Source organism: Carcharhinus amblyrhynchos, chromosome 18, assembly GCF_965287045.1.
Source record: "Carcharhinus amblyrhynchos chromosome 18, sCarAmb.v2.hapA, whole genome shotgun sequence".
Classification (NCBI taxonomy): domain Eukaryota; kingdom Metazoa; phylum Chordata; class Chondrichthyes; order Carcharhiniformes; family Carcharhinidae; genus Carcharhinus; species Carcharhinus amblyrhynchos.
The window spans coordinates 52,453,427-52,473,134 of NC_137341.1; the positions used below are offsets into that span (position 1 = coordinate 52,453,427).

Genomic DNA, 19,708 nt, shown 5'->3' on the forward strand with positions numbered 1-19,708 from the left:
CAACCACACAACCTCAAACAGACCATTGTCCACAGCAAACTACCCAGCCTTCAGGAGAACAGTGTCCACGACACTGCACAACCCTGCCTCAGCAACCTCTGCAAGACATGCCGGATCATTGACACGGATGCCATCATCTCGCATGAGAACGCCATCCACCAGGTACACGGCACATACTCTTGTGACTTGGCCAACGTTATCTACCTGATCCACTGCAGGAAAGGATGTCCCAAGGCATGGTACATTGGGGAGACCATGCAGACACTGTGACAGCGAATGAATGAATACCGCTCGATGATCACCAGGCAGGAGTGTTACCTTCCAATCGGAGAACACTTCAGCGGTCAAGGGCATTCAGCCTCTGATCTTTGGGTAAGTGTCCTCCAAGGCAGCCTTCACGAGACACAATAACACAGAGTCGCTGAGCAGAGATTAATAGCCAAGTTCTGCACACGAGGATGGCCTCAACCAGGATCTTAGTGTGACATGAACCCATCTGTAACCCCCACGACTTGCCTGGACTTGCAAAATCTCACTAACCGTCCTGGCTGGAGACAATATACACCTCTTTAACCTGTGCTTGGCCCTCTCTCCACTCACATTGTCTGTACCTTTAAGACTTGATTATCTGCAAAGACTCGCATGCCAACCATTATCTTGTAAATTGAGTTTGTGTCTGTATATGCCCTGTTTGTGAACACAAGTCCTCACTCACCTGATGAAGGAGCTTGAGACTCCGAAAGCTAGTGTTGCCAAATAAACCTGTTGGACTTTAAAACCTGGTTTTGTGAGACTTCTTATGATGCTTACCCCAGTCCAATGTCGGCACCTCCACATCATGGTTATAGGAAACGGAGAGTAGTGTTGGAAGGTGCTTTTCAGAATGGAGATCTATAGCTAGTGGTGTTCCGCAGGGACCTCTGTAGTATATCTAAATGATCTGGAGGAAAATGTGGATGGTCTGATTAGTAAGTTTGTGGATGACACGAAGATTGGTGGAGTTGAGTACAGGAGATGGGAAATCATGTTGCAGCTATATAAACTTAAGTTACTTTTGGAGTAGTGTATGCAGTTCTGGTCACCACATTACCAGAAGGATATGGAAGCTTTGGAGAGAGTGCAAAGAAGGTTCACCAGGATGCTGCCTGGTCTCAAGGGTATTGGCTATGAGAAGAGGTTGAATGAACTAGGATTGTTTTCACTGGAAAGATGGAGTTTGAGGAGAGACCTGATAGCGGTCTACAAAATTTTGAGAGGCATAGACAGGGTGGATAATCACAGGCTTTTTTTTCTAGGGTGGAAGTGTCAATTATCAGGGGACACAGGTTCAAGGCGAGAGAGGGAATGTTTAAGGGAGATATGTGAGGGAAGTTTTTCACTGAGTGGTCAGTGCTTGGAATGCGTTGCCAGAGGATGTGGTGGAAGCAGACACGTTAGCAATGTTTATAAGAGGCATCTGGATGGGTGCATGAATAGGGAGAGAATAGAGGGATATGGACCAAGTAAGGGTAGGGTTTTTTTTTTAGTAAGGGCATCATGATTGGCATGGGCTTGAAGGACTGAAGGGCCTGTTCCTGTACTTTTCTTCTTTATTCACACATTTTTATGAATGGCCTGTATGATGATGGTGGATGGATTGTAAATATTTACAATTTTTCAGATAATGAATGATTCACGCTCACCTAGAGCAACATCTGGACAAGATCCAGGCTAGGCTGATGAGTGACACCATTTGAATAAGTGCTAATCGGTGATCACACTACCAGAGAGAACCTGACCACCTCCCCATGATATTCAGTGGTATTTCCATTGCCCATCCCATTTGACCAGTGGGAGTGATGTTTGCATTTTCCTTCCGGGAATGTTCCCAAAATGCACTTGGAAGGAAATGCCTTCCTTCAGTGGCATGAAGCTGTCCAGCGCCACTTAACAGCACTTCAAAAGCTGCAATTCACTTAATTTAGTGGCCTAAAAGTTGGACCTAAATGCATCCATTTTACTGAGCAGAGAAGGGTTAATTTTCCTACTTACTATGCCCCTAAAATGTCTGAGATACAAAAAAACTCCATATTTGGACACGTTTTTATAGGCATCCCTGGTAGTTACTGGAAGTCTTTCGGCTCCTTGTATGCATTATTCAAAGAGCACCACCCATCTTGGAGCCCCGTCGGGGCCAGAAGGCGGTTCTGATGAGTGTTGTTAGCCCTGCTCATACCCTGTCCCTCTTGCCTCCCATCTCCATGAGCCTTGGGTTTGCTTGTTTTGACAGAAGTCATTCCGTGAAGCAGGCTGTTCAATTTTGTCAGTGTTTACTCTTTTTCACTCCGTTCTCTTACAAAGCATTCTGCACAGGTCCAGGAGCAAAGGCAGAAAATAATAATCCTATGACAGATCGTTGACACTGCCATTTGTGGAATCTTGCTGTGTGCTAACTGGCTGCTGAGTTCTTGGTTGGTTATAAAGCATTTGGGGACGTGCTGAGTTCACGAAATATAAATGAAAGTTACTTATTTCCTATATCTCTCTGCTTCACTTTTTGTACAACTAAATGACATGGAGTTATATTAATTATTTTTTAAATGGTTTGTTTTGTAGAGCTTAATGATGTGATGAAGGAAGGTATCCACCGTCCTGTAATATATGGGATAGGTGAGTATTTGTCGCATTTTTGTCCCAAAACCCTTCTCTTAGTTTTCTGTTTACCAGGCTTATGTTGTGCAATATCCTCACTCTGTTTTAAAATTGTGTTATAGGGATTATATTTTCTGCTCTGAGACAGAGAACTATTAGCTCTGGGCTTGATCTCAGTTAATTTTTTTCCTTCTCTCCTTGATCAGCCCTCATTACCATTGCATGCTATGAACGTTGGCTAATTGTTGTCATGCTTTTTGGCCAAGGATGGCCCCATGTAATCTTGTATAAGGAATGAATCATCAACTAAGATGTAGTTGCTGGATACTAATTTTAAGGGGATATACCTAGTTGATTTTTTTTTGCCTTTTCCAGCTTAGAGCTAAGAGACAGATAGATGTAGTGTTTCCCTTACAGACCTGGCTGATATTAGCTAATTTATTGTTCAGATTGAGACCTTTGTGAGATGTCAAGAGAAACAAGTGTTACAAGATTCCCAGCCTCCCAGCAGTAAGTGGTGGGAGCTGCCCTCATACCTTTAGAACAACAAAGGATTTACTCTATTTCCATTCAGAGAGGTTATTGGGCAGCATGGTGGCACAGTGGTTAGCATTGCTATCGCACAACACCAGGGATTCCCAGCTTGGGTCACTATCTGTTTACATGTTCTCCCTGTGTCTGCGTGGGTTTCTTCCCACAGGTCAAAGATGTGCAGGTTAGGTGGATAGGCTATGCTAAATTACCCTTTAGTGTCATGGGGACTAGCTATGAGGTTATGGGGATAGGGCCTGGGTCTGGTGTGGTCTACAGACTCAGTAGGTCGAATGACCTCCTTCTGCACTGTGATTGGGTTTGGCATTAAATGATTTCCTAATAAGTTGAAAAAATTTTTAATGATTCTCGTAACTAACCAAGCACAAGCTCACTGGTTTGGTTCATTTTCTTCCAGCTGTAAATGTGAAAACCGGAGAGATTTTCCATGCAAATTTCCCAGACAAAGGTCCAGATGAGGTTATCCGCTCTGCCCATAATTTTTTGGGAGGCTCTGTAAGTTCTGAAATCATCTTCAAAATTAAACTCAGTGATATCCTGCTTAAATAGTGTGGATTTCTCAAAAGTACATGATTAGTTTTCCAACTCATCTGTTTTGTCTTCCAAGGTCTTGTCAGTTTATAATGCAGAAATGAAACAACTGCAGATTAAACCTTACCAATGGGCACCATTTCCAAATGCAGAGTTCTGGCTTCAGCAGACGGATCAAGTGATATTACAGGTGCCGCAACATTTACTAGTTTGAAATGTGTTCCTGTTGTTTTGTGGAAATTGTTTGAGGTGACAATTTGGCCACTTCATTTACAGGGCAAGAATATCCATATACAATATTCATTTTTCTTTGTTTTCTATTTCTTTATAGAATTTCTCAACATCTCCACTTGTTGAGCCTCCATATTTTGTCAATCACATGAAGTCCATTTTCCAATTTCTGAATCACCCACCCAAGGAGCCGTTATTTCCCCAGCGTAGGTCCAGGAACTACAGAAAAACTGCGGATGGTTTGTGGGAAAGGGTTAAATGTGCTGCCTAATGGTTTCCAATGACCAGAACTGCTAACACCCAAGTGCTACATATCACAGTGACATTGCACCAAGTGTTCACTATGGAAGCTTGCTTATGCACAAAAACTTTAAGGCAGTTTGTCCACTGCACACAGCTTCAAAACAAAGATCCTGAACCACTTTACAGGGTCAAAGTCATTAACTACTAAAGCCTCATATATAATTTCGGGACCACTGTATACAGAGCGTTCCCCTGCCCAAGTTACCCCTGTTTGCTGAAGGTGGGAGTTTGCTTAAGGAAATTTTTTGAAATGATTACTACTTCACTAATGCCAGTAAGTCTGGTGAAAGGCTATTTCTTGATTATACAATGACTTAAGAATTGAAATAAATTGCATTACCATTTCTTTTGCATGGTCTACATTCTATTGCAGAGCCCTGCTGCTTTGGTAGTGATCATTGTCCATATAAATGGCTGTTTTATGGTGAATATACTCTTTAATCATTGAAGACACAGAAAAAAGTGTATTTTTTTAAAAGAATGGATCAGGTAAGGATGTAAGACATCCTATCATTGATTATTCCAAGCTGTTTGTTTAAAAACAAAGTTCACTCTGGAAAATAGAATGATTCACATTTGTCAAATAAATTTTATTTGATTTTTAACTAAGAATCAAAACACTGAATTTTGTTTTTTTTTGCTTTGTGTTTGAGTCTTACAAGATGTACATAGCAGGTGGTACAGAAAGGACAAAACCACCAATGTGCAAAAAATGATCCCCACCCAATTAAATATTGACAGCAACAGTAAAGGTTTATTAATTTTAAACAAACTACAAATTAACCCATATTCTTGGTAATAAGCATACGTAATTGTAGTGAGTCAGGTTGATAATTATGTAAAGAGAAGTATAGAGTTTTTTTAAGCACTCTACAGAAAACCTAGCAATTGCACTTCTGAGATTCAGCCTACTGGACAGGTTCCATTTAGGATCAACTTATTAAAAATCAGCCTTTTAATGACAATTGAAATTCCTCATCATGTCACAGTAATGTGCAAAAATCCTAATTAAAGGCTTACAACAGTAGTATCTTGACTGTACTATCACATGGCACAGTTCACATTAGTAAAGGTTCCATGTTATCCCGAGCATAGGATGTGCTTTTTCTTGTGTGGACGGGCAAAGTCTTACTTGCTTTTTATTTTATCTAAGATCTTCTTTCTCTGGATCCTCAGCTTCTGCTGGTTCAGAGGTCTGATGAACCTCTGGTATGTTGGAACTATGATCATCAGATTTTCCTTTAGACTGTGCTGGGGCTGGAAGCTCCAAATCACCATTCAGCTGGGCTGAAGACTCCAAGCTCTTGTGAATTTCATTTTCACCCTCCAGTCTAGTTGTTTCTGTGATGATTCGAGATTCTTCCGTTCCTTCTGTGTGCCCCACTGAAGTTTCACTGACTGTATCAGAGGCTGAAGCTCTTGAGGACTTTCTGAACAGTTTCTGTCCTATTAAGTTAAAAATGCCTACTGATTAAAGTTTGAAAATACCTTTGGCAAGAAACCATTCCTACATGTTAATGGCTAACAAAATACCTTGTTAGAATCCTTCCTGTGCAGTAGGAGGCCATTTGGCCCATTGAGTCTGCACCGACCACAATCCCATGCATTCCCCCTGACACTAAGGGGCAATCTAGCACATCTTTGCAGTGTGGGAGGAGAACCTGCAGACACCACACAGACAGTGACCCAAGGCCAGAATTGAACCTGGGTTGCTGTGAGGCAGCAGTGCTAACAACCACTGTGCCATCCTAAGTGGCAATATGGAGATTATGCACAAGTGGGAGCTTAGAGATGGGATAAATACCACACTGGTCATCCTAGACTGTTCTTGTATTCTTCCTAGGGCTGCACAGAGTAGTTACAGTTTCAAAACTTACTTTGCTAAATAGGTGAACAAGTTACTATTAAGGCTTGTGGCAATTCCCTAGGGAATGATGTGAAATTATGTAGTAATCATACACAAACTAGTATTATGGGATGGTACATATGGTGCTCCTTTTTTTAAAAAATTGCATAAGACCATGAAATTAAACAGCATTTTAAACAAATTCATTTTCCCTTTATTTTTCCAAATCCTTCAGTTTTACTTAGGAATAATCAAAGAACACAGCACAGGAAACAGGCCCTTTGGCCCAACAAGCCCACGCTACCATTTTAACATTGTGACCGCCTCATTCCAATCCTCCTTTTACCTATGACTTTCGCCTACGCCTCTTGGACTCCACAATAAAGGTGTGCAAATTTAGAGAATTATGTGTGTGCCGCTATATGTTATCCTTTAGAATTTAAATCTATAATCGCATTAATATTTTAACTAACCTTTGTATATGTTTTTATACAAAGGTTAGGTGCTTAGATCTTCGCCATCTTTAAGTTTGAGTTTTAAATCAGTTTATCCTAAATTTAGTGCAGAATCCCAAACCCAACTCAATCCAGAGACAGTGAGGAAACATCTTGCAGCAACATCGAGCTCAGAAACAGGAATTAACTGTCCAGAAAAAACCAAGCAGATAAAGGCTGTGATCTGTACAGGCATCCGGCACATTACGCATTTTCAAAAATAAGAATGAGGAAAAATAAAAATGCAACATACCTGGTGACTTGCGCTTGGCGTGACTGGTTGTGGGTGTTGGTGGTGGGGTTCCTTCAGGGGCTTGGGCTTTTAGTGCATATAGTTTATCTGTTGGCTCCAGAGAACCTGACAAAAACCAAGTTCGACAAAGTCAAGAGGTAGTGGGGGGAGAGCGAGCTGGTCATAAAATAAAAATCTACATAAATAAGCAAAAAAAGCAACATTTAAAGTTTGAAAATTCTGCAAATATATTTGATAATTAAAAATAATTAAGTGTAGATATAAAAGTTTCAAACCTATTCATGCTTTTAGTCAAAGCTTAATCAATTCTGTTTGTTGTTTGCAATGCTACTTGGTAGCTACTCATTACTCCCAGAGAAATGAATGCTTTAGTAAATATGGATGCAAAAAACTCATTTAATATCTCCCTTGAAGATCTCCCACTTATCAATCACATCCTTGCCAGAGAACAGCCTGTCCCAATCCTTTTATGAGTTACTGGTTTCAGAGATTCAGCAATTCTCTATAGTATTCTGATGTGTAGAAAAAATGGCTAAGGTTTCCCCTCCCTTTTCATCTCCAGTAACTTTTATTGAAAAGTGCATGTGTGAGGACAAGATCCAGCTGATTGGGGATGCCCCAATAGCCTCTCAACAATCACCGCTGAGGAAGATCTCTCAAATTGGGCAGCACGGTGGCACAGTGGTTAGCACGGCTGCCTCACAACGCCAGGGAGCTGGGTTCGATTCCCAGCTTGGATCACTGTCTGTATAGAGTCTGCATGTTCTCCCCGTGTCGGCATGTGTTTCCTCTGGGTGCTCTGGTTTCCTCTTACAATCTAAAGATGTGCAGGTTAGGTTTACTGGCCGTGCTAAATTACCCCTTTGTGTGAGGAGATTAGCAGAGTAAATACACAGGGTAAAGGGGATGGGGCCTGCGCGGGATTGTGGTTGGTGCAGACCCAAAGGCCTCCTTCTGCACTGTAGGGATTCTATGATTTTATATTGAAAAGTTGCTGCAATAATTAATGCTTTGAAAATGTCGTGAACACAATAGCACTACAAATGTATGCACTGAGCATTGATATCTCACCCCCTGCCAGACTGAATGATCTTCCTTTCACTGAGCCGTGGACTGGGGATAGCCAGTTGAGCACTGAGCCAACTAACGGAATCTGTCGCAGAACTCCCTGCAAAAATAAAAGTAATAAAAGGACAATAAGTATATAAATGCAAGTTCCAATTATTTTCATGTTTCATAATTTAAAATTGATTTCTTGTTGTGTTCTATTTGTTAGAAACTTATTTATGCTGAATGGATGCTGCCTCTAGAATCAGATTCATGCAAATAAATAAACTACCTTTTTTTGTTACACATCACAAAACACCATTAGACAGAAGAAGTTAAATAAAATTATAGAATAAATTAGAAATTGAGACAAATAAGGTATGATGAATGATATTAATTTAATCTCAGGGATCAAATGATAACAAAGAATTTGGCTTTGCGTGGTCATCTATCTCTGCAGTGAGATCATTTACTAGCTTTTCAACGTCCAGAAGTTCGTAGAATCCCTACAGTGCAGAAAGAGACCATTCAGCCCCTCAAGCCTGCACCAACAACAATCCCACCCAGGCACTATCCCTGCAACCCCATGTATTTATTCAGCTAAGCCCCAAGGGCAATTTATCAAGGCCAATCCATCTAACCTGCACATATTTGACTGCGGAGGAATCCCACACAGACACGGGGAGAATGTAAAAGCTCTACACAGTCACCCAAGGCTGAAATCGAATCTGGGTCCCTGGAGCTGTGAGGCAGCAGTGCTAACCACTGTGCCACCATGCTGCTCTGTTAGCCAGAGACAAACCTGAGTCCCTGGCACTGTGCCCACCATGCCACCCTGATAATCGTACAGCTGAAAGCAATTAGTGCCATTACTCCACTGAACCTTAGAGTATGCACATGTGCAGAATAACACAGAAAGCTCGAATGTTTCCTATCAGTGATTCTACCCTTCTCCAGAATGAATGCTGTTGAGGTTCTCAACCGCATACTGCAAATCCTACACAAATCTTATACAATCAGTGAATTTACCAAAACTGACATCTCTTGCTGTAAAAAGACTTGAAGTAAAACCCTGCTAAATGAGGTGTAACTGGATTTTGAACTAAGTTCAATGGTAAGGGCGATGTTATGAACTTGGGTTTCCTTCCACAGTCCAAAGATGTGCAGATTAGGTGGATTGGTCATGTTGAATTGACCCTAGTTTCAGAGGGATTAGCAGGGTAAATATGTGGGGTTATGGGGATACAGTGGGATTGTTGTCAGTGCAGGCTCGATGGGCTGAATGGCCTCCTTCTGCACTGTTGGGATTCTATGATTCTATAAATATTCTCACTGGCCCTGGAAAGCTCCTTTTACATTCGTGGAGTCCATTTTTAATTAATTTAAAGATTGTTTACATTGACATTTTAGCTTCTATTCACATCCAATTATTATTTAATTAGCTATCTAAACATTTAAATTAAACATGAAGGATATTGAGAGTTTTTAACTTCCTGTCTAAGAATACTCCAGTATGACTGGCTCCTTAGGAGACTTGTTGAGATCACTCATCATGGTACTAGATTTAAATGGGTGTCAGAAGCTTTTGCCACAGAAATGACTGGATCTTTGCGAGCAGCTTTCTTTAGGGGTGAGGAGTCAGCACAGTTTTTAAACGTAGCCAATTCTTCATTTACTAGCTGACATTTATTAGAATTTGTGTTATCAGGAAAAAGAGCCGGTGGCTCTGACATCCATCATTCTGAAATGCTTTGAAGGTTAGTCATGGCACGAATCAATTCCAGCCTCTCCGACTACCTGGATCCATTACAGTTTGACTATTGCTGCAACAGGTCCATAGCAGACACCATCTCCCTGGCCCTGCACTCAATCCTGGAACACCTAGATAACAAGGACACCTATGTCAGACTCCTACTTATTGACTACAGCTCAGCCTTCAACACCATTATTCCCACGAAACTCATTTCCAAACTCCATGGCCTGGGCCTCAGCACCTCCCTCTGCGACGGGATTCACAGACCACAATCAGTAAGGATAGGCAACAACACCTCCTCCACAATCATTCTCAATACCGGTGCCCCACAAGGCTGTGTTCTCAACCCCCTCCTATACTCCTTATACACCTATGACTGTGCGGCCAAATTCCCCTCCAATTCGATTTTCAAGTTTGCTGATGAACCACCGTAGTGGGTCGGATCTCAAACAATGACGAGACAGAGTACAGGAATGAGATAGAGAATCTGGTGAACTGGTGTGGCAACAATAATTTCTCCCTCACTGTCAACAAAACGAAGGAGATCGTCATCAACTTCAGGAAGCGTAAAGGAGAACATGCCCCTGTCAACATCAATGGGGATGAAGTAGAAAGGGTCAAGAGCTTCAAGTTTTTAGGTGCCCAGATCACCAACAACCTGTCCTGGTTCCCCTATGCCGACACTATAGTTAAGGAAGCCCACCAAGGCCTCTACTTTCTCAGAAGATTAAGGAAATTTGGCATGTCAGCTACGACTCTCACCAACTTTTACAGATGCATCACAGAAAGCATTCTTTTTGGTTGTATCACAGCTTGGTCTGGGCTCCTGCTCTGTCCAAGACCACAAGGAACTACAAAAGGTCGTGAATGTAGCCCAATCCATCATGCAAACCAGCCTCCCAATCAGTGACTGTCCACATTCCCCACTGCCTCAACAAAACAGTCAACATAATTAAGGACCCCACGCACCCCGGACATTCTCTCTTCCACCTTCTTCCTTCAGGAAAAAGATATAAAAGTCTGAGGTCACGTACCAATCGACTCAAGAACAGCTTCTTCCCTGCTGCTATCAGACTTTTAAATGGACCTACCTTGCATTAAGTTGATCTTTCTTTACAGCCTAGCTATGACCTATAACACTACATTCTGCACTCTCTCGTTTCCTTCTCTATGAAGGGTATGCTTTGTATAGCGTGCAAGAAACAAATCTTTTCACTGTATGTTAATAAATGTGACAATAATACATCAAATCAAATACTTTTTCTTGGAATTAAATATGCTGGAATGGAAAACAATTAAAAATAATTCCAAAGAATTACTAGACTAATTCCAATAATTAATGTGCTCATTACATTTTGCATTCCACTCTAGATGTTCCCAATTAGTCATAAAATATCAAATTAAAAAATTGCACCCATGAGATATTGGATTAGTTAAAATTAAGATTTGTTAAATATTTAGTGGTCATGCTTTTTTTTCAAAAGAAAGGACAGGTGATGTGTACTTGTAGTGACTAGCCTGAGACTAGCAGGTACATAATTAATTCAATCCTGGTACAACTCAATTCAAGTCAAACATCTGTTGTTATAAGACAACCATGTATATTTGCGTATTCCTGCCCAACCCCTGACATTTCAAAAAAAAAATTACTTAACACTACATCAGAATCACAGAATACTACAGTGCAGAAGAGGCTCTTCAGCCCATCGAGTCTGCACTGACGCATGAAAGGCCCTGACCTGCCCACCTAATCCCACTTGCCAGCACTTGGCCCATAGCCTTGAATGTTATAGCAAAGTACTCACCCATGTTCTTTTTTAAAGGATGTGAGGCATCCCGCCTCCATCACCCTCCCAGGCAGCGCACTCCAGACTGTCACCACCCTCTGGAATAAAAAGGTTTTTCCTCAAATCCCCCCTAAACCTCCCGCCCCTCACTTTTATTTTGTGTCCCCTCATAATTGACCCTTCAACTAAGGGGTACAGCTGCTCCCTATCCACGTTGTCCATGCCCCTCAATCTTGAGAACCCCACATCAGGTCGCCCCTCAGTCTTCTCGACCACCACCGATTTGGGAACAGTACAGTACTTTAGCATCACCGTAAAGTGGCAGCATTACTACACTGCTAGTGATTTCAGCAAGTCTAGTTTGAAGGGACTTCTCAAATGAAACAATTACCTTTAGTAATCTATTGCTAGTAAAACACTTTGGTCAATTTAAAATTGCAATCCTGCATTAGCTTCTTCTGAATAATGTTTAATATCATTTCATAAAGGCTTGTCCAAATCTTTAGCAAGGGGCAAACATTCTATTTTGTTTTATCATTCAAGGGGCAATTGATTTCAGATTTTTTTTTCCACTTGTTCAGGGGATGTGAGTATTGCTGGCTGGGCCAATATTTATTATCCATTCCTAATTATCCTTGAACTGGTTTGCTGAGGCAGCTGCATTGCTGTGGATCTGGAGTCACATGTAGGCCAGACCAGGTAAGGACAGCAGATTTCCTTCCCCAAAGGGTATCAGTGGTTCAGATAGGTGTGAATCAGGTATGAAAATTGACAGTGGTTTTATTTCACCATCTGCTGAGCTGTGATTTGAACCCAGGTCCCCAGAGCATTATCCTGGCTCTGCCTAGTCCAGTGACAATATCATTGCGTCACTGCCTACACCCAGCAATCTCAAAACTATGTTGCGTATGAAGAAAATAATTACTTTCTGAGCAACATTAAAGCAATGTCAAAGCAATAGGCTGATCACTGCATTAAAAAAAATTAATAAAAACACCCATGAATGTTGAATAGGTTAATGTGCAGATTGAGTTGATAGTTAGGAAGGCAAATGCAATATTAGCATTCATTTCAAGAGGACTAGAATACAAGAGCAGGAATGTACTGCTGAGGCTTTATAAGGCTCTAATCAGACCATATCTGGAGTACTATGAACAATTTTGGGCCCCGTATCTAAGGAGGCTGGCCTTGGAGAGGGTCCAGAGGAGGTTCACAAGAATGATCCCAGCAATGAAAAGCTTGACGAATGAGGGGCGTTTGGGGACTCTGAGTCTGAACCCATAGAAACAGAGAAACTAGAAGCAGGAGAAGACCATTCGGCCCTTTGAGCTTGCTGTGCCATTCATTTTGGTCATGGCTGATCATCAAATTCAATATCCTGATTTTCCCCTTCCCCCATATCCCTTGATCTCTTTCACTTTTTTCTTCTTGAAATCAGAAAACTTCTTGGTCTCAACTGCATTCTGTGGGAGTGAATTCCACACATTCTGGATGGAGAAATTTCTCTTCACCTCAGTTCTAAAAGGTTTTACCCCTTATCCTCAAACTATGACCCCTATTTCTGGACTCCCCCACCATTCTTTCTGAACCTATCCTGTCTAACCCAGCTAGAATTTTAGAAGTTTCTATGAGATCCTCTCTCACTCTTCTAAACTCCAGTGAATATAATCCTAAACAACTTAATCTCTCCTCATATGACAGACCTGCCAACCCAGGAATCAGCCTGGTAAACCTTCGCTGTACTCCCTCTACAGCAAGGACATCTTTCCTCAGAATAAGGACACCAAAACTGCACACAATACCCCAGATGTGGCCTCATCAATGCCCTAAATGGTTGCAGCAAAACATCCTTATCCCTATAAGCAAATCCTCTTGCTATGAAGGCCAACACACCATATGCCTTCTTTACTTACCAGCCATGACTGAATGGTGGAGCAGACTTGATGGGCCAAATGGTCTTATGGTCAGATCAAAATGTTGCAGGGGCCACATCTGGTTCATGGGCCAGTTATTGGACAAACCTGATCTAGCACATGGGATCATTCTGGAAAAACCCCATCTAGCACATGAAGTAGTTCTGGCAAACCTGATCTAGCACATGGGGTCGTTCTGGGATAAAACCCATCTAACACATGGGATAGTTCTGGGCAAACATGATCTAACACATGGGATCATTCTGGACACATTTGATCTAGTATATGGAATCATTCTGGACAATCCGGATCTAGTACGTGGAATCGTTTTGGACAAGCCTGATGTAGCGCATGGTTCTATCAAAATATATCACAATTAATCTGGAAATATCTGTATTTACTTCTTCGAGAAGTTTTGCTTCATTTGCCTTCTGCAACTGTTGTTCTGCTTCAATAATTCCTTTAAGGACAACTTCAGTCATGTTCTCTAATAACTTCAAAACAAATACAAAAAAGGGAGAATTATGGTTAACATTAGTACCTGACAATAATGTTTTTTTCCACTGCATTGTCAATATTACAAAACATAAAATATCTATTCATCTCATGTACTCATTCAATAAAAGTAAAGACCTTGGTTTAGCCCATTCAGACCCTGTAGAATGTACTTGTTGGAATCCACAATGGAAGAGTAATTTTTTTAAATGTCAGAATCACATTGCCTTCGAAGTGGTATTTTGCAGAAACAAAAACATGGAAATATTAATTTATGAAGATATCAGAGATAAGTACCAGATTCCAATGCTGATTTATTTCCCAGCTATACTGCTGCTGGTCTTTCAGCATCACTTGGAGAAAATGGAGAAAGTGTACGGTCTTTACAGAACAATGTTTTAATCACTGTTCACTTCCCCTGACTTAGTCCCAAATCAGAGTTCAGCTAAAGTGCTGATCGTCAGTGTTTGCGAACAGCACCATAGTACAGTAGCTTTAAATAGATGATTGATAATAACCTTTCAGCAATAGTGAGCAGAATCATAATTAAAAATTGGGTATTGTAGTCACATCAATCACTGGAATGAGATTTGACTACATTTGCAAACTGTGAGCAGTACAGTGGTTAGAAATTGAGCCACGCTGCACTTGATTAAAACGGACATGGTTCCCATACAGGGACCCAGCAACTTGACACCCCAGGAATGTCTGTTAAGATGTCACAGTGGCGTCACAGTGGTTAAGACCGTTGCCTCGCAGCACCAGGGACCAGGGTACAATTCCCAACTTGGGTCTATGTGGAGTTTGCATGTTCTCCCCATGTCTGTGAGTTTCCTCTGGGTGCTCCGGTTTCCACACAGTCCAAAAATGTGCAGGTACGGTGGAATGGCCATGCTAAATTGCCCCTTAGTGTCAGAGGGATTAGCTTGGTCCCCCTGACACTATGCATAGAGTTATGGGGATACAGCCTGGGTGGGATTGTGGTCAGTGCAGACTCAATGGGCTGAATGGCCTCTTTCTGCACTGTAACATTCTATGTTTCTAACTGTTCATAGCGAGAAGATGCGTCTCCTCCCCATGTAGTATATAAAAATAGAAGATTAAGATTTTGGTGGAATTAGATGCGGAAGAAATTTGTACAGAATTTAGTTTGAAAATAGCATGACTGACAACTTGAAGTTTGGAGTTATGGGCTGGAACTTTCCAGCTGTTCACACCGGTGGGGCCTTCCGGTCCCACTGACAGCACACCCCTGCCCTGGGATTCCTGGCAGTGAGGGGCACATTCAATGGTGGGTCACCTCTGCAAAGCACAGAGTGAGTTGTGGGGAAAATCCCTTCCACAGTGTATTTCAATAAGTTCTAACTGACTGTTGGGAGCAATCCATATAAAATCCTAAGCAAGGTTTTGGAATAGAAAATTATCTTTGTCAAAAATTAGTTTACTTGAAAAAGCATGATGGAAAGGGTACATACCTTCGAACTTTCCTCAATTTCTTTGCCTGTGCTAGCAATGGTTTCCACTAGTTCTGGCACATCTAAATTATCAGTTACCATACCAATATAGATGCAATTTTTCTCACCTCCAAACTCAGGCCCTGCAAGTTCAAAGTATTAAAATAAATAATGGAAGTTGCACATAGGCTGTTAAAATAAGCACAAAATACAACCATAAAACTCCTCAAACAATGCGAATTATTTAGAATATAATCAATATTAAATACAACACTGGTTCTGATGTCTATAGTTCTTTCCTACAATCCATGACCACTACCATCCATAAGGACAAGAACAGCAGATTCCCAGGAACATCAGCATCTGGAGGTTCCCCTCCAAGCCACGCACCATCCGGACTTGGAAATGTATCGCTGTTCTTTTGCAGTCACTGGATCAAAATCCTGCGACTCCCTCCCTAACACCACATGGATTGTAGTGGTTCAAGAGGCAGCTCACCACCAACTCATCAAAGGTAAATTAAGGATGGGTAATAAATGCTGCCTTAGCCAGCGAAGCCCACATCCCACGACTGAATTAAAAAAGTACCAAAAATTGTTTTCATTTCCTTGCTAATAAACAAAACCAAAAATTGCTTTTCTTCAGGTTGGTTTGGTACAACATTGTCAGATTATAATCTAATAGAGCAGCAATGGTTCCATTGATGCCAATGATCCAGTGAATTAATGATCTTTCTGCTTTGGAGGCAAGTCTGTTGGGAAATTCCCTTTGAATCCAAAGTGAAACTTAAGTAATTGTGGCAAAACGGCCTTAGATTTTTGTGAACTGCTCACATGACCTAGGTTGTTACAGAGCTGAAGCAAAGAGTAAATATACAGCTATTTGAGTATCAGATTGCAGTTGATCTAAGCAGAATACAGAGACAAATATGTCTTGGCTGTAGAGCAGAACTGCTTTATATGCTCTGTCTGAGGCCAGAACTCTCCATTCACCTGACGAAGGGACTAACCCCGAAAGCTAGCGAGTTTACTATCAAATAAATCGGTTAGACTTAAACCTGGTGTTGTCAGACTTTTTACTGTGTTTACCCCAGTCCAACGCTGGCACATCCACATCATTAGCGGGGGGACCAGAGGAGCTATTTGTGTAATACAACCTAAAAAGGACAAAGCTGAATGGATAGAGAGCAGAGATTTTGGTTTGGACAAGACTACCATAGCTGCATTTGTTGTTCCAGACTGCCAGAGGGAACCGTGTAAAGGAATTGGAGAAAGGAGTCTATGGGAATTCAGTGCCATCAAGGTTGTTTGAGTCTAGCTAAGTCAGTTCTGCAGGGGTGTGCAATTTGGGCATTGACTGCATTTGGTAATTTTGGATAGAATATGGCTAACAGTGAAAGTGAACTGAGGGCTGAATCGATTGAGTGGGCAAGTGAGAGATCTGAAGTACCAGAGACTGAGTTTGAGAGCTTTGGTACTGCACGTGGTGCCACATGGACAGGGAGCGATACGGGAACTGGTGGTCCTTCTTGTAAGATGTATCCGAGTTGCATCGACCAATTAAAGTGAAATTTACCCTTTTAGAATCCCTACACTACAGAAGAAGGCTATTCAGCCTGTCAAGTCTGCACTACCACTATCCCACCCAAGCTCTATCTCCATAACCCCATGTGTTTACCCTAGCTAGTTCCCCTAACACCAAGGGGCAATTTAACATGGCCAATTCAACTAACCCACACATCTTTGGACAGTGAGAGGAAACCCACGCAGACACGGGGAGAATGTGCAAACTCCACACAGTCACCCAAGCCAGGAATTGAACCTGGGTCCCTGGCGCTGTGAGGCAGCAGTTGTAACCACTGTGCTACCATGCCACCCCACGTGCATCATGGTATGTGTTAATTAATGCTTGAATTATGTTGCTTTTGGGTCTCTCTGTTACAGCAAAGAGTTCAAATAGTTAAATCTTGTCATTTGATTTTTCCATTGGTGTCATGAATCCTTTCAAGTTATCAGGCCCTTCGAGAAGCGTAACAGAATCCTGATCCAGGTACACAGGGATTGTGTTACATGAGGAAAGAATAAATGACACTTTCCTCCTCCCTCCATCCAATGTTAGGCTGACCATTTCGACTCTCGAGTAAAATGCGAGGCCACTGCACCCAACAACACTCAGTCCTCAGCTGCTGGTTTTCATTATCAGTTTTTTAAAATTAATTTGTGGGACATGGGCGTCGCTGGCTGGGCCAGCATTTATTGCCCATCCCTAGTTGCCCTTGAGAAGGTGGTGGTGAGCTGCCTTCTTGAATCGCTGCAGTCCACATGCTGTGGGTTGGCCCACAATGCCGTTAGGGAGGGAATTCTAGGATTTTGACTCAGCGACAATGAAGGAATGGCGATATATTTCCAAGCCAGGACGGTAGGTAGGTGGTTTGGAGGGGGAACTTGCAGGTGGTGGTGTTCCCATGTATGTAAGCAATAGGAGCAGCAATACACCATTCTGCCTCACCTTCAGCCTCAACTACCTTTCCTAGCTGCTCCCTGCATTCCTCGATTGCCCGAGAAGTCAAGCATTTGTCTATCTCAGCCCTGAATATGCCCGACGATGGAGCAGGCACAGCCCCCTGGGTTAAAGAATTCCAAAAAGATTCACAACCCTCCAGCGAGAGAAACTGCTTGACTAACCCTAGATAATCGACGCCTTATCTTGAGGCTGTATCCTTGTGTTGTAGTTTATTTCATTTATTTGTCAGAAAAAGGTTTACATTAACACTGCAATGAAGTTACTGTGAAAATTCTCTAGTTGCCACACTCCGGTGCCTGTCCGGGTACACCGAGGGAGAATTTAGAATGGCCAGTGCACCTAACTAGCACATCTTTCGGGCTGTGGGAGGAAACCGGAGCACCTGGAGGAAACCCATGCAGAGAACCTGCAGACTCCAGACAGACAGTGACCCAAGCTGGGAACTGAACTCAGGTCCCTGGCGCTGTGAGGCAGCAATGCCAACCACTGTGCCACCCCATTAGATTCACCAGCCAGGTGAAACAACCTTTCTGTGGATTTCCCTCCCCCCCCCCCCCCCCCCCCACCGCTGACCGCCCCTTTCTGTGTCTATTTTGTCATGTGCCTTCAGAATCTTCCATGTTTCAATAAGATAACCTTTCTCAGCTAAAGCTAGAGTTACATTTAGGAGAAAATAAAACGTTACTAGCAAAAGTCATGTTTTTCCACAAATCAAACTTCAACATATATTTTTCTTACCCTATCTTAAAATGTCATCATGTTAGAGTTGGAAATCAACAAAACAAAAATAACAAAAAAAAGAACATGTGGAAATCTGAAGTAAAAACAGGAAATGCTCAGCATCTGTGAGGAGAAATTATTAGTGTTTCAGATCTGTGACTTTTCATCAGTACATTCTCTTCCAATTATATAAATCATTTGCTTTCAAACAAAACCAGTTTGTTTCTGCTGAGCTGAATGCGTTTGCTTTTTTGATTCAAGTTAACTGTTGGTCCCATTAGATCTTGTCCCACATTCCTCTAATAAAGGGCTCCTATTTCAATTCCCAGCTAGGGTCACTGTCTGTGTGGAGTTTGCACGTTCTCCCCGTGTCAGCGTGGGTTTCCTCCGGGTGCTCCGGTTTCCTCCCACAGTCCAAAGACACGTGGGTTAGGTTGATTGGCCATGCTAAATTGTCCCTTAGTGTCCCGGGATGTGTAGGTTAGAGGGATTAGTGGAGTAAATATGTAGGCAATGGGGACAGAGTTTAGGTGGGATTGTTATCAGCGCAGACTCGGTGGGCTAAATGCCCTCCTTCTGTAGTGCAGGGATTCTATGAATCTATTGATTGCTCTCTTGCACTTTATCTATCTAATGTAAAGCAGACTTCTTCCTAATTTTCCTTCCTTAGTAAAGGTCTCACCTTCACGCTGTCCCATAGCAGCATGACTGAGATTCAATAGTAGAGAAATTCAGTTCACCAATGACCCCCATTGCATGGTGCACAAATGAGTGGCACATTCTGACTAATCTGCTTCACACATTTTTCCTTACAGGTACAAAAGCTTTCTGACCTGCTGAGAATATCACATCAGAGTCTAGTTCCTTCAGTTTCTTCAGCAATCCAGTGGAGATGTTTTCCATTGCTACTTGCTGCTTTTCAGGGTCAGGTTCTTCTTTGGTAATTTCATACCTGCAGAGACAGTGTCTAATTCAGGATTATTATTTAACTCAACCAGCAAGAAGCAGTAAAGGAAGTGTTCAACCTTTCATTTCGTATTTAGTTCAAGGTAGAAAACATCAGGGAGGATACATGGTTCTTTCTCCACATCCCATCTACTTAACCAAAAATGATTAAAATGGCACACTGGAGTTTTTAAACCTGTCATGCAACAAGATTGACGTTCATTTGAAAT

At 41.9% G+C, this 19,708-nt stretch overlaps 2 protein-coding genes across 5 annotated transcripts in view; one reads left to right on the forward strand and one right to left on the reverse strand.

Moving 5' to 3' along the window:
* Positions 1-5,093, forward strand: part of ntan1 (N-terminal asparagine amidase) — a 39,684-nt gene extending 34,591 nt beyond the window's left edge. The window contains exons 7-10 of the mRNA XM_080207017.1: positions 2,596-2,649; positions 3,581-3,678; positions 3,791-3,904; positions 4,046-5,093. Of these exons, the coding sequence (XP_080063143.1) occupies positions 2,596-2,649; positions 3,581-3,678; positions 3,791-3,904; positions 4,046-4,216 (437 nt within the window). The 3' untranslated portion in view covers positions 4,217-5,093. The remainder of the gene's footprint in view (positions 1-2,595; positions 2,650-3,580; positions 3,679-3,790; positions 3,905-4,045) is intronic.
* Positions 4,818-19,708, reverse strand: part of pdxdc1 (pyridoxal-dependent decarboxylase domain containing 1) — a 71,187-nt gene continuing 56,296 nt past the window's right edge. For all 4 annotated transcript variants that reach the window (XM_080207014.1, XM_080207013.1, XM_080207016.1 and 1 more), the window contains 6 exons: positions 19,367-19,485; positions 15,312-15,433; positions 13,743-13,835; positions 7,913-8,009; positions 6,842-6,946; positions 4,818-5,694 (listed from right to left, as the gene is read on the reverse strand). In XM_080207014.1, coding sequence (XP_080063140.1) covers positions 5,393-5,694; positions 6,842-6,946; positions 7,913-8,009; positions 13,743-13,835; positions 15,312-15,433; positions 19,367-19,485 — 838 coding nt within the window. In that variant the 3' untranslated portion in view covers positions 4,818-5,392. The remainder of the gene's footprint in view (positions 5,695-6,841; positions 6,947-7,912; positions 8,010-13,742; positions 13,836-15,311; positions 15,434-19,366; positions 19,486-19,708) is intronic.